Source organism: Balaenoptera acutorostrata, chromosome 9 (assembly GCF_949987535.1).
Source record: "Balaenoptera acutorostrata chromosome 9, mBalAcu1.1, whole genome shotgun sequence".
Taxonomy (NCBI): Eukaryota; Metazoa; Chordata; class Mammalia; order Artiodactyla; family Balaenopteridae; genus Balaenoptera; species Balaenoptera acutorostrata.
This window is the reverse complement of record NC_080072.1, coordinates 39,709,552-39,724,419: the sequence shown is the minus strand read 5'-3', so window position 1 is coordinate 39,724,419 and position 14,868 is coordinate 39,709,552. Positions and strand designations below refer to the sequence as shown.

The window sequence follows — 14,868 nt, the reverse complement described above, 5'->3', positions numbered from 1 at the left end:
TCAGACTGAACCCTTAAGATTTGTGCACTTTACTCTCTCTCTCTCTCTCTCTCTCTATATATATATATACTGTACTTCAATTTAAAAAGTAAAATAAACCAAAACCACCCTGAGTAGCTTTTCACCTATTAAATTGGCAAAAATCCAAAAGTTTCCTAACACACTATTAGGGAGGCTGCAGAAACAGGCACTCTTATACACTGCTGGTGGGAGTGGAAAATGGTGTAATTCCTATGGAAGCCAATTTTTGCAGTATCTTGCAAAATAACAAATACACTTACTCTTTGATACAGTAATTTTACTTCTAGGGATTTATCCTACAGCTATACTCACCCACATATGAAATAACATACATACAAGGTAACTTACTACATCATTACTTGTAATAAGCAAAAGACAGGAAATCACCTAAATGTCCATCAACAGGGCACTGATTAAATAAATCACAGTATATAGGTACACTGGAACATTATGTAGTTGTAATAACGAACTAGAAAGGCTTTTATACTGATATGGAAAGATCTCCCAGATCAATTATTGAAAGAAAAAAAATCAGACACTAAAAAGCATGTAAAGTATACTACAATTTACGTAAAAAGGGGGATAAAAATATATCTTAGTATTCACTTATATTTGCAAAAAGAAACTAGAAAGATACAGAAGAAACTAATAATAGGCCTTAGCTGCACATGTGGTAGAAGGGTTTTGGCACTCTGGATAGATGGGAGATAAAGCAGGAGGGAAATTTTTCATTTTAAATCTTTCTGTGCTTTTTAAGTTTTAAATAATGTACATGCATTAATTACTCAAAAATTAAATAAGTAAAAACATTTTTAAAGAGAAGGGACAATGGAAGGGGGAAGAAGAATCCTAAAAGGGGTGGGAATCTCAGAAGGTAGAGAGGGAAGTGTGATGACAACACAATGTCATCAATGTCACGATTTTATCTGATTATGCCGAGAACTGCTTAATCTGAAACAGATTACATATAATCTACATATACAGAAGAACTTGCCAACATGAAGGGGAACTAAATATTGAAATGAAGAGATGAAATAATCTTATCTGGTGGCCTTAAAAACAGGCCAGACAGTCACGGTCTGCAGGAAGGCAGCAGCAGGCAGAAGACCACAGGCTCTGGAGATAGAGGCCTGGGTTAAAGACCCGACACACAGATTCCTCCTGATCAGATGACCTGGTGGGGCAAACTGCTCAGCCTAAACTTCAGCTTCCCCCATCTAGAAAATGGGGTTAACAACAGTGCATCAATGTGGTATGAGGATTAAATGGGACAATATAAGTAAGCATTTACGCTCTGCCCATCCTACTGTGCATAGGACCGTACAAGTCTGTCCTTGCCTCTAAGCTCTCTACAAGGCCCTGGGTTTGGAGGTATTGCCTCTCAGGGCTATAGCCAGTGTCAAAATGAGTTAGTTCTCGCTATTAAATCCTCACATGACCCCACTTGATGGGTCTCAGGCCATGCAAGGTCAGTTGTTCCGCCACACATATTACAAAGGTACAAAGGTTCAACAATTGGAAGTCATCAGCGAAATGAAAAAAATTAAAAATAAAAGATCCTTTCATAGATTATAGCTCCAATTTGGTAAAAGAGATGCTTTTGCTTGGAGGAGGAGGCTCTACACTTTGCTGCCAAATATCTAACCCCTTAACAATGTCCGTCTGGCAAGTGTGAGTGCTCCAGGAAAACGCCACCAATAAAATCCCTTCCAAGGGTCTGCGTGGAGCGGAAGAAAGGAAATGTGGTCAGCTCTTTTTTCTCTGCAGGAAGGGAAGGCTGAACAACCGCACATCAGGAGAGAAGGCAAACAAATCATCCATTCAAGCCAAAATAAGCTGCTCCTGGGGGGAAGCAAAACAGCTGGAGCCAATTCAACCAGACATGGAAGTGAGGGCCCCAAAGACAGAGCTGGGCCTGGGGAGCCTGCCCCTGGCAGGCAGGGATCTTCTGAGCAAGTGGTGGCCACATGTCCTCATCTCACCTCTGCATAGACTTCGCCTATGCCCGCTAATGGGAGCCAGCCAGCTTCATTAGATGTGGAGGGAAATCCTGGGTGAAAAGGAAGGAAGGAAGCAAGCAAGCAAATGAACTCATGAACCTGCCAAGTTCACCTGCTGAGCACCTATTCTGTAGCAGGCACTGCGCAGGCAACCGACATACCTATGCCATTTGGAAAAACAACTTTTAGGGGTGGGTATTGTGATGTTGGTTTTACAGATGAGGAATCAGGCTCACTGAGGAAGAGTGACCTGGCAGCAAACACAGAACAGGTCAAGAGAAACTTCATTGGAAAACTAAGAAAAGAAGCAAACCAAATTGCAAAAGAAGGGGGGAAAAAGAAACCTGGAAGCAATGAAGTATCAAAATCGAATTATTTTGATTTCCTAAGAAGCCTGAAATGTGGCTGCTGCGGGGCTTCCCCCAGGCTGGAACATGCAGGTCTCGAGTCCCTGCCTGGAACAGCGGATAGCAGAATCCTGACCTGGAGCAAATCTGGGCTGGCACTGTTTCCAGGGCTGTTGGGATTTCCAGATCCCCCAGATCGGGGTACCCAGGCTCCAGTGTACAAATCCGTTCTGCAGCTATGCTGAGATCCTGACATTCTAGGTGGGGGAGACACTTCTCTCTCCAGCTTCTGAGACTCCCACCCTGAGCCTCGGCCTTCTTACAGTCATCTTATAATTACTTCCTTAAATTATATTCTTAACATATAACAATGACACCAACACCAGCTAACATTTACCGAGCCTACTTTTGTGTCAGGCACTGTTAGCACTTTATATAACAACCCTATGAGGTCAATAATATGATCTTCCAGATGAGGCAATCAAGACAGAGAGGTCAAGCCATTTATACAGGGTTACATGGCTCATAAGCGGAGAAGCCAGGATTTGAATCCAGGCGATATGATCCCAGTGCCTGTGCTCTTCTTAACCACTCCGCATCCTGCCTCGGCCCCGAGGATATGAGAGAGTCGAAGGAGCATTCTTAGAAGTCAGGCACACAGCTCTACCATTTACTGCTACTTATCCCTGGGCAACTTGTTTAACCTCTGAGTCTCAGTTTTCTTCTCTATGAAGTGGGTACAACAAAAACACTTCGTGGAGTTGTGTCCATTCTTAGACAGAGTAGGTTCTGAATTATATCCTTTCACCCATCTCTTTCCCCTCCCTTCCAGTTTGATTTGTCTGTTGTGCATTCATTAGATATTAAGGCCACCTCTACTTTTGAGCAAAGTTTGGCTTCTCTATATTCTGTTCTAGTCTATTCTACAACCATTTTGTGCCTGTCACGTGTGTGACCCAGCACCAGGCACGAGGGCCTGCATCTCGGGGATGAGACTGAAGGCAGGGAAATCCACCTAAAGTAGGCAAGGGCAGGAGGGTGGAGGGGGGAGCTGGCTGTGAGAGCCAGGCTTTCAGCTGGTAGGAACTCTCCTCCTCCAGCTTGTCCCCCTCTTGCTGGCCTCCTGCCAGGGCTAACAGGAGGCTTTTCATCGCTTCCCGCTACACAGCTTGCACCCTGCAGGGCACCCACTGAGGGCCCCCTCCCCCAGGTGTCAGGGAGCCTCTGATCCCGGCTCACATGCAGGCAGGTGGACATGTCCAGAGTCCCGTGACTGGGCCCACCTTTCCTGACTCTGGAACCATTCATTCAGCAGATTGTGAGCCAGGCCCCAGGCGTTGGGGACAAAACAGAAAATAAGAGGTCTGTCCTCGAGGAGTTCATCAGCATGCCATGCCCTGCTCTCCCACCGCCTCTGCTGCCTTCCTCACTTGGGTAGTAACGCTAGACACACCTTTCCAGAATGTTATCATTTCTCTCTCCCAACCAAGATTTACTTCACTGGAACAGTTACACTAACAAGTGATTCTCCCTTCTCCCCACCCAGACCAAGAGAAATGAAAAAGAAATGGAATTATGAGTTAATTTCTTACACATCCCCTATATAGTACCAGGTGTTTCACACACATTATCTCCTCTAATCCTCACAACAACAATCCTGCAAGGTGGAATTATCCCCATTACATAGATAAGGGGAAAAAAATGGAAGCTCACACAGAGATGGAGCTGGTTTAAACCAAGGCTGTCTGCCTGCAGAGTCTATGCTCTTTCTACAGCCCTAGGCTGCCTGTCGGCTCAGCCTGCCACCCTGCTGGCTCTGGCCTCCTCCTTCAACTGGATTTTGTTCTTTCATGTATTTAGATTCCCTGCAATCTTACTGTTTGTGCCAACCTCTCTCCTAGTCCAGTGACAGCAGCAGCAACATCTTAGGCACCGCCTCTGATTCTTTGATTAGCTTGTCTTAATTACACCCAGGCTGGAGCATTTCCGGTATAACGTATCTGGTGTTGCAAAGCATGCAGGTTTGCTGTTACATTTTCTCACTCCCTCTCTGACTCCAGCGCTTTTTACTCCCCACCCCCTCTGCTGGCTGTCAGCCTACCTCCTCTGCTGTCCTTGGTTCCGCCTCCTTGCACATCACATTCGGGCCTGCAAAGTAGTGCTTCAAACTGCTGCCACCCCAGGCAGCTGAGCGAGCCAGTCTAGCTTAATTCAGAAAACAGTGCTTGAAGCTCCGCTGAGGGCCAGGCACTGCTCTGGGTGCTGCAAATAAGCAGGAAACAAAAGGAAAACACAGGGGCCTTGCCCTTCAGAAGCTGAGAGTCAGAGGCTGGGAGAGGGAAGTACACAGGACAGACATCACCTACTCAAGGCAGAGAGTGATGGGGCTGTAACAGAGTCCTAAAATGTCAGGGCTGGAGAGAACCTTGGTTTCCTGTTTTTACCCCTCCCTATCACAGATGGGAGACCTAAAGCCCCGAGGAGGACAATTATTTGAACTAATGATATCAGAAAATAGCAACGAACACTTCTAAAACCCTTACCAGGAGCTAAGTGCTCTTCTAAGCGCTTTACATATATCAACTCCTTTGACCCTCACAACAACTGCAACAACCCTATAAGGAAGATGCCACTGCCCTCCCCATTTTAAAAATGAGAAAAATGAGGCATGGAGGGCTAAGCACCTTGTCTGTGTGGGGCCCGACTACCTGAGTTCATACAGCTAGTAAGCAGAAGCCTGCACTGTCTCTTTATTGTACCGACTGAGTCTACCTGTGGAAGTAATGAGAAGGCTTCTTGAAGGAACTACGCACAGGCCTGATTATAAAAACAGTGAACCCTGGTTATTCAGAGTCAATAAGAGGAAGCCTCAATTTATCAGAGGTTTGGGAGCTCCAGAGTGACATGAAACACATGGCAGCGAGGGCAGTGAGCAGAAACCCCCATCTCCAAAGAAAAAGCCAAGCAAGAGGAAAGAACTTGGTGCAAAGGATTTATTCAAGAACCAGGAGCATACCAATCCTCTTCCCCTTTTATGTCTGGCTTTCTACACAGGATGCCCCCAGTCTGTAAGATCTTTAATATTCCCAAATGCTAGTTCCTGAGGCAGGGAGGCCAGCTCAGGCACCTTTTTGAATAGAAATTTTTAGAAAAAGGGCTTCTGGCAAAGCCTTGGGCAACAAAGGCTTCCATTTCCCAGACTCTTCCCCACATACACACACGCATGCACCCTGGCCTTTGGTTAACCAAGAGTCCTCCAATTCTGCCCACGAGTTTCAGAATAAACACAGTTATCAGTATACTAATTACTTACCAATCACTGCCAGATTATGCTCTGAGCCACAGGAGACCTGTAAAGAGAAAGAAAATAAGTTACATTAAACAAAGAAAATATATTTCAGCCATTATATTTTATGATCATATTATATTTTAATGATAATAACATCTATTTTGGGGCAAATTTTAGGAAGTAAGTAGAAAGGGGCACCATGTACAAAAGACTATAGTTACGATACACTCATGACTACATAAAAAGAAAAAGTGAAAAAACAAAAAACTGTTGAATGGAAATACACCAAGATGTTAAAGTATTTGTTTTTAGGCAGAGACCATGAGTGATTTTTTTTTAATCCTTGCTTCTTTCTACATTTTCGTATTTTTCAAACTTTCTATAATGAACATGTGCTACTATAAAAATGGAAATATAAGGGAATACAAATGACAGTTTTGGAAAACTGAGCTAAAAAATCCATCACTCTCATCTGGACTGATAAAATGAGCAAAGAATTCAGTGGAAACAGCCTTGCCTGAGGAAAAATGCTTGACTTTTCCTCATCTGTTCACTCTCCCTTTCACCTTCCAGCCACACAAACCACCTGCAGTTCTCTGAACACAACATGTTCTCCCAATACCTCCAGGCCTTTGCACATGCTGTTTCTCTGCCGGGAATGCCCTCTCCTCAACTGCCTACCTAGAAAACTTCTACTCATCCTTTAAAATTTCAAAGCGTCCAGAGACTCCCTTGCTGTTGCTTCTAGGCAGACTCAAGCACTCCTTGCATTATGCAACTTATATGTACCCCCACTGCAGCAATCATCTTGTTGTCTTTTACATTTTTTCCTGTCTCCTCACTAGACTGTGTGTGTCTTGAGAACAACGCTGAGACTCGTTCCCCTCTGTATTACACAGATGGACTATACAAAGCTTGGGGCTCAGTTAACACATGCTAAATGAGAGAATGAATGAAAGAACAAAGTACATAAAGAACAAATACCTAATACATAAAAGACAATCATTTGGGGTTCTGAATCCTTTGTCTGCTCCCAGTGAGAGAGACTTCTTGCCTTTCAGTCTCTGCATGTCCCAAATGCTACCAGAAGGAAGTGATTGGGAATATAAGAGTATAAATGGGGACTTCCCTGGTGGCGCAGTGGTTAAGAATCCACCTGCCAATGCAGGGGACACGGGTTCAAGCCCTGGTCCGGGAAGATCCCACATGCCGCGGAGCAACTAAGCCCGTGCGCCACAACTACTGAGCCTGCGGTCTAGAGCCCGCTCGCCACAACTACTGAGCCCGCGCGCCTGTGCTCCGCAACAAGAGAAGCCACCGCAATGAGAAGCCCGCGCACCACAACGAAGAGTAGCCCCCGCTCGCCGCAGCTAGAGAAAGCCCGCGTGCAGCAACAAAGACCCAACACAGCCAAAAAAAAAAAAGTATAAATGGTTCCTCAGGTACTAATTAAAAGGAACTCGAGACTCTGGAGAAGCATTTATCAGGACGCTCACTTTAGCTCCTGGCAAGAAAAAGGCTTCAGGTACACTGGGCCCGTGAGCCACAACTGCTGAGTCAATTGGAAGAGCCCTGGAGGTCATCTAGTCCAATCTTTAACACTACGAGGAGAAAACACACTTGGGAAGAGAAAATAACTTGCCTCAGGTGCCAGAGGAAGTGTGTGTCAAAACTAAGACTAGAAACAAGACCAAAAGACAACCCTCAGAATGGGAGAAAATATTTGCAAATGAAGCAACTGACAAAGGATTAATCTCTAAGATTTACAAGCAGCTCATGCAGCTCAATAACAAAAAAACAAACAACCCAATCCAAAAATGGGCAGAAGACCTAAATAGACATTTCTCCAAAGAAGATATACAGATTGCCAACAAACACATGAAAGAATGCTCAACATCATTAATCATTAGAGAAATGCAAATCAAAACTACAATGAGATATCATCTCACACCGGTCAGAATGGCCATCATCAAAAAATCTAGAAACAATAAATGCTGGAGAGGGTGTGGAGAAAAGGGAACACTCTTGCACTGTTGGTGAGAATGTAAGTTGGTACAGCCACTATGGAGAACAGTATGGAGGTTCCTTAAAAAACTAAAAATAGAACTACCATACGACCCAGCAATCCCACTACTGGGCATATACCCTGAGAAAACCATAATTCAAAAAGAGTCATGTACCAAAATGTTCATTGCAGCTCTATTTACAATAGCCAGGACATGGAAACAACCTAAGTGTCCATCATCGGATGAATGGATAAAGAAGATGTGGCACATATATACAATGGAATATTACTTAGACATAAAAAGAAACGAAATGGAGTTATTTGTAGTGAGGTGGATGGAGTTAGAGTCTGTCATACAGAGTGAAGTAAGTCAGAAAGAGAAAAACAAATACAGTATGCTAACACATATATATGGAATCTAAGGAAAAAAAAAAAAAAAGGTCATGAAGAACCTAGTGGCAAGACGGGAATAAAGACACAGACCTACTAGAGAATGGACTTGAGGATTTGGGGAGGGGGAAGGGTAAGATGTGACAAAGAGAGAGAGTGGCATGGACATATATACACTACCAAACGTAAAATAGATAGCTAGTGGGAAGCAACCGCATAGCACAGGGAGATCAGCTCTGTGCTTTGTGACCACCTAGAGGTGTGGGGTGGGGAGGGCGGGAGGGAGGGAGATGTAAGAGGGAAGAGATATGGGAACATATGTATATGTAAAACTGATTCACTTTGTTATAAAGCAGAAACTAACACACCATTGTAAAGCAATTATACTCCAATAAAGATGTTAAAAAAAAAAACAACAAAAAACTAAGACTAGGGTCTCTCTGATTCCCTGATTCTCACACAAGTTCCTTTCTTGGTTCTATAGCTTCTCACTCTTTCCCAGTGAAAAACCACTTGGAAGTGATATTCAAAGGTAATTAGCACAGGCCCCCGAAAGTCAAGGTAACAGGCTCAAAAGGCATTTGAGCATTGGAGGCCAAATAACCACTGGCAGGTGAGAAGGGGCAGCAAGGCTTCTGAGGCTTTTTTCTTTGTAAAAGTTATGCATCCAGGATCTCTGATTCCACAGGGAAGAGGGTTACCCACATTTAGGTGGATTCCCTGACACTGTCTGGCAAAGAAGTACCTGCATATTTTTACCCCAGTAAATACTTCCAGGGTGACTAGTCTCTGAGCTCCTTTGAGGCAGGCTCTGTATCTATCTGAGGGGGCCCCCCAGGCCTCACCTAGGCCATACACACAGCACAAGTTCATCATATGCTTCCTGGTTATACTGAGGCTGGTTCCCTAGGTTCTGTCATAGGAAGCTGCTTAGATTGAAGAACTGGGAAAAAACTCAGATGTCTAACAATAGGAGAATTCTATGTAAATTATGGTAGAGACATCTGATGACTTGGAAATTATTATGCAGCCTTGGAAAATGATGTTTACAATAAAGGAAAATACTCGTGATATCCTATGAACTGGAAAACCACATAAAAACTGTATATGTAATATGATCTCAACTCTATAATAAAATATGAACAAAAGACTGGAAGGAGCTATTCCAAAAAGTTAATAGTGATAGCCTCTGGGCTAAGCATAAAGGAGGCATTATGGGGCTTCCCTGGTGGCGCAGTGGTTGGGAGTCTGCCTGCCAATGCAGGGGACACGGGTTCGAGCCCTGGTCTGGGAAGATCCCACATGCCGCGGAGCAACTGGGCCCGTGAGCCACAACTGCTGAGCCTGCGCGTCTGGAGCCTGTGCTCCGCAACAAGAGAGGCCGCGATAGTGAGGGGCCCGCGAACCGCGATGAAGAGGGGCCCCCGCTTGCCGCGACTGGAGAAAGCCCTCGCACAGAAACGGAGACCCAACACAGCCATAAATAAATAAATAAAAATAAATAATTTAAAAAAAAAAGGAGTCATTATGAGTATGGTTTTCCCTTTGACTTTTTCTATGCTCTCTAAATTTTACACACTATTTTTATAATCAGAAAAATTATCTATTAAAAATAAGAAAAATAAATATAATGCAGTTCCCACCATAGAGGGGAATAAAAACCTTCCTGGCTATAAAATAAATATGCTGTAAAATCTGATATACTCTGAAGTAGTGGGGAAAAAAGATTTGAAGGAAACAACTAAATTATAAGGGTAGCTGCGCCATGGTGATGAGATTATAAGACTTTTTTCTTCTATTTTCTATTTTTCAAACATTCTTTAATTGGTGGTAGCAGTAGGGTGGCTGGTGGTGGTGGTGGGAACAATAAGAGCAGGAATTAAAGCCACCATATTGAGGACTCATATGTGCCAGGTGTCGTGCCAAGGGTCTTTATAAACACTATCTCATCTTCCTCATCACGATCATCTTCTCAGGTAGGTTTGACTGTGCTCATTTTAGGCAGAAGAGAACTGAGGTTCATATACGTTACATAACTTTCCTAGCTTGCTAAGTGGCACAGCCATAGAACTAAAACCCAGGTTTGCCTATCTCCAAGCTCATGTTCTGTACTGCTAGGTCACGCTACCTTTGTGTTTTAAAAAATAAAGTTATTTCATTTTACAAAATGTGGGCAGAAAGGACCTGCCTCTGACTGCCCGGGCTCACCCTGGGGCTGCGGGCTGCAGAGCTGACCAACCTTGAAGACCAGGGGCTTCCAGAAACAAGCCACTGACAAACGCCAACGTCAGGCAGCAGACGCTGCTGTGAATTAATGAGCGAGACAGTGATGAATGGATTTTGTCAAGGCAATGTTGCACTTGAAGCTCAAAGCTCTCTGCTGTTTCTTGCTGTCTGTGCACTGGCACAGAGGTCAGGAGACTGAACACCACAGGCCACAAAATCCCAGCGCCACACTCCTTCAACAAGATTGTATCAATGACCATTTGCTTCACATTGCTTCTGTCAGCATCTACTCACTGCCCAGCTTTCTAGAAGACTCTGTTAACAATGGCAGTGTGCCCATGAGAAAGGGATTCAGAGCCAGGAAGCCAGGTGAATCCTAGGTCCTCTGCTTTCAGGTTCTGAGACCTTTGGCAAGGTATTTAACCTCTGAGCCTCAGCGTTCTCAGGCGTAAAAAGTAGAAAACAGTATTTTCCCATCTGCTTTACAGAATTGCTAGAGGACAAATGAGACAACCCATCCCCTCACAGCCATGGGTCTCACCTTCCTTACATACAACTCTGCACATGTCATGCCCCTATAGAAAACCCTCCACAGGATCCCAGCATTGGAAGGGCGAAGTCTAAAGTACACAGTATGGCTCACAAGGCCCTCACATGTAGGCCCCTGTTTACCCCTCTGGCCTCACTTCTTCCCCCTGCTACTCATGAACTCTCAACCCCAAAGAACATATTCTCTTTTTTCTATTCACACTACATTTTCTGTAAGAATATCACGTGATTTCAGGCTTTTATGCATGCTCTTCTCCTTGATGTGACTTCCCTTTCTCCCACTGTCTATCTAGCAAAATCCTCTAAGATTGCTTAGGTCACCTCCTGGCAACGCCTTCCCTGACTTCTCAAAGCGGAGCCAGCTGTTCTACCGTGGCTTCTCCCACAGCGCCACACATCATGGCCCTTAGCACACATGAGATGTCTGCTTATGAACTGTGTGTGTTAAGCACCTCTGTCTCTCAGAGATCAAGCAGGGTGCCTGCCCAGTAACATCTCTGCCACACAGTCCAAGTACAGGGCATGAAGGGGCCCAAAGACAACATACCAGAGAAGTCAGATGGTCACAAAACAAGTGTGAGTCGTGGTATGGAGACTCCAGGCAAATGGAGACAGGCACTGAGATGCACAGTGAGGGCCAGAAGGGAAGGGCACTAAAACAATAGAGTGTAGAGATGATGGGGTATCAAAAGCACAGGATTGTTCCAGGAATCCTAGGACAGCAAAGCACAGTGGGCCACCAACAGAGGTCAGTCCTAGGTGACAGAGTCCCACAGTAGAGAAAGTGGGTTCTGGCTTGCTGGCTGGGGCCTTCAAGATACAGGGGGCACACCTCCCCAAGGGTGAGGAATGGGGGACAGAGGAGCCTGTGGAAAGTTGTCCTGTCTCAGTGCTGCTCAAATACTAGAGGGGTCTACTCTGTTCAGGCAACTGAGCCTGAGGAGGCAGAGCTGCAAAAAACAATTTCCAAAGTCCCAGCTGCCACAGGGACAAGATCTCCCAGCACCCCTCCTGCCAAGCTAGACTCCATCAGCTCTTGTGAAGGGAGCCGCAACTCCCCTTGGGGCTGGAACCCACTAAATACAGTTGGACAGGGATGAACTGGGGTAAGAATTGACTGGTAGTAGATGCCCAGTAAATATATGCTGAATACATTAATGGGTTAAATGAATGAATAACTAAATGAATAAGCAAAAAGTAAAAATACTTGCCAAATGTTGAATGTGAGCACTTCAGTTTCCACCAGTACACTTGTACCATTTCTAAAAACAGCTGACAGGCCCTTATTGAGAGCTTATGGCCAGGTACCTGGCTAACTGCTTTGCTTGTATTATTTCATTTAAACTTATACTAAATCTAAGATTTCTTTGTTACAACCGCTTTACAAATGAGGCAATTGGGGTTCAGAGAGGTAAGGTAACTTACCAGTGTGTTACAGCTGGTGGAGGTGCAGGAGTCTGTGACCATTCTCGTTCAAACTTTGTCCTGTTAACTGTCTAAACCCTTCTTATTCCCATTCAGCATGGAAATACACCACCACCCAGTTCTTACATCTGGCAACCCTGTGCCAATTATCAAGGGATCTTATGCTGGGAGAGCCCCAGGTTTACTAGGCTCAAACATCTTCCTGGGGCTAGGAGTACCCACCTCTGGATCTATCAAGGGCTGTTCCAGGGCTTTTTCTTGGGGGAAATGGCTGTAAAACGGCAACAAACATTTGTCCTGGGCCTTCGCTGTGGAAGCTATCACCTCTCAGGGAACTCCATCAGGTTGTTCAACTCTGCACACTTTGAACGGGGAAATCAGAGTGGGGCGGGGTGCGACCATGACTCAGGGGAAGAAGCACTGAGATTCCAAGGAGAGGAACCAGACAGAAGCCAGGACCCGAGACTTGTCCCCATCACCAACCAGGGACCATCCTCAGCTTCGTCCCAGCGGCGGAGTGGCAGCTCAGGAACCCCCCATGGCGCGCAGCAGCCTGAGGGGCCTACTGATTGGTTCCGCCTGACGCCAATGGGCCTGGGCGCCGGCCGATGCTATGGCAACGACGCGCACGTGTGGAGGCACGTGACGGCGGGGTGGGGCGTCCACTCCGTGGGGAACTCTGCCGGGGGAGGGCTTCGGCTGCTCCGCTCAGGCTCCCACCCTCACGGCTAGTCTTTGGCAGGCACCGCCCAGCTCGGGGGAGAAAGCAGGCTGGGAAGCAGCTCCAGAACGGCAGCCTTTCATCGGCCGGGGTTAACAGGGAAGGGAATGGGAGCTTCAGTGCAGCGTTTGCTAAACTCTGCCCTAACCCAGTTGCCATCTGCTTAGAACTCTGCGGAGACAAACCAGAATTTCCAAACCTGTTAGAAAAGCAGGCTGGGAGTTCTGGGCATGTTTTACAGCAAACTGCAGTCCTGTCAGCCAACGGAGCTTTACCCCTAGGCTCAGAAATAGCCTCAAAGGAGGTCCTGGTGACAGCAGAGAGGCAGCACAGTTGCTTGCTTCTGGAAGTACCTAGCCTTACAAAGACACCTTTAACTCCCTTTGTGAGGGCTTCAGCTTTTGACTGAAGCCTGGATGTCAACGGAGGCCAAAAAATGAGACCTCTGGGCCCAGAGGCTCCATCTTGTCCTCCACCTCAAAGTCCAGGGGCAAGGAACCCCATTCTCCCTGCAAAGCAATTTTTTTTTTTTTTTTTTGCACATTCTATACGAAAATAAGTCTTAAACTAGGTCCTGCTACATTCTCAAACGGAGAGGTTAGGGTGGGGAGGAAGAGAGCTAAAATTTGGTAAGTGCCTGGAAGCCAGGCATGTGACATTATGGAATTTCTGTCTTCCTACTCAACAGGTCAGCAAACACACTCAGAGAAGTTAAATAAGTCACACCCGCTATACACCCAGGTCAGCCTTGATCCAAAGCCTGTGAGCTTAACCACTACACATACTGCCCCTCTTCTGATACTGGTTCCAGACTGCCCCAGTCACTAAGGCTCAAACTCTCAAGTGACTAACAGATCTCTAACTCTTTTATCTCCCTCCTACTCTGTCTCAAGATCCTGTTAATTCTGCCTTCTCAATATCTTGATTTTTCAGTTGCTACCATCTTAGTTCAGTCCTTTTCACTCCAACCTGGATGCTTTTAAGAGCTACCTAAAAGCATAGCTTTTGCACGGTTATCTGCACCATTCTCCCTTTTCCATACCATACCATTCTAAACCTAAGTCTCCCAGATCATCTCAGCCCCTAAAAGATCTGCCTTCTCTCAAATCCTACCACTTGCCTTGGCTAAAGTTTGCTTTTGTCAAACCTCCTTTGTACTGTTAATAATTTGATTGTGGCGGTAGGGCATGTGTCCCCAGGCAGTGTTGGGTAGTGGGAAGAGCTCCAAGTATGGAACCAGAAGACCTGGATTTGAGTCCTTGCCCTGCCACTTCCTAGTCATATGACCTTGGGCAAATCTCTTCACCTCTCTGGACTACAGTTCCCTCATCTTTAAAATGGGATAATAACAAACAAGTGAATCTCATACATCCTAAAACCCTTTCACACCACCCCCCAACTTCCACAGAATAAAATTCACTTTGAGTTTGTCCCTGTTCTGCAGATACATTTCCAGAACATATAAAATATATAATTTGGGAACACATAAAAGGAAACTATGTGTTAGGAACTGGCATAGGTTCACTATGAACAGTTCATTTCCTTTTTCAACAGTTACTCTACTGGCAGATAAGGAGAGGACTTGAGAAATGTCTACTGAATTTGAATTTAATATACACAATTAAACTAAACAGGCACTCGGAATGCTTGCTTTTCCCATAGTGCACTTCCAAGAAAATTCCTTTCTCCTAAGTTGTTATGTTGATACTATGTGCACCTGTGGCCTAATTGGTGTGGATGGGCTATGGGTGGATACCTGCCCAAAGCAGGTTAATGCATAGATTGGCCACAGCCTGTGAAGTGGCTTAATGTGGAAATTCTGCCTGAAAAAGGTTGTAGGGTGTGAGTCCTTTAGGTGGTAGCTGGAGCCGTAGCTGGAAAATATAGACCCAAGA

At 45.3% G+C, this 14,868-nt stretch overlaps 1 protein-coding gene across 1 annotated transcript in view; it reads right to left on the bottom strand.

Annotated features, from left to right (window-relative positions):
* The window catches only part of SERGEF (secretion regulating guanine nucleotide exchange factor), a 227,392-nt gene that overhangs the window by 80,322 nt on the left and 132,202 nt on the right, over positions 1-14,868 (bottom strand). The window contains exon 10 of the mRNA XM_007174853.3: positions 5,682-5,718. Coding sequence (XP_007174915.2) covers positions 5,682-5,718 — 37 coding nt within the window. The remainder of the gene's footprint in view (positions 1-5,681; positions 5,719-14,868) is intronic.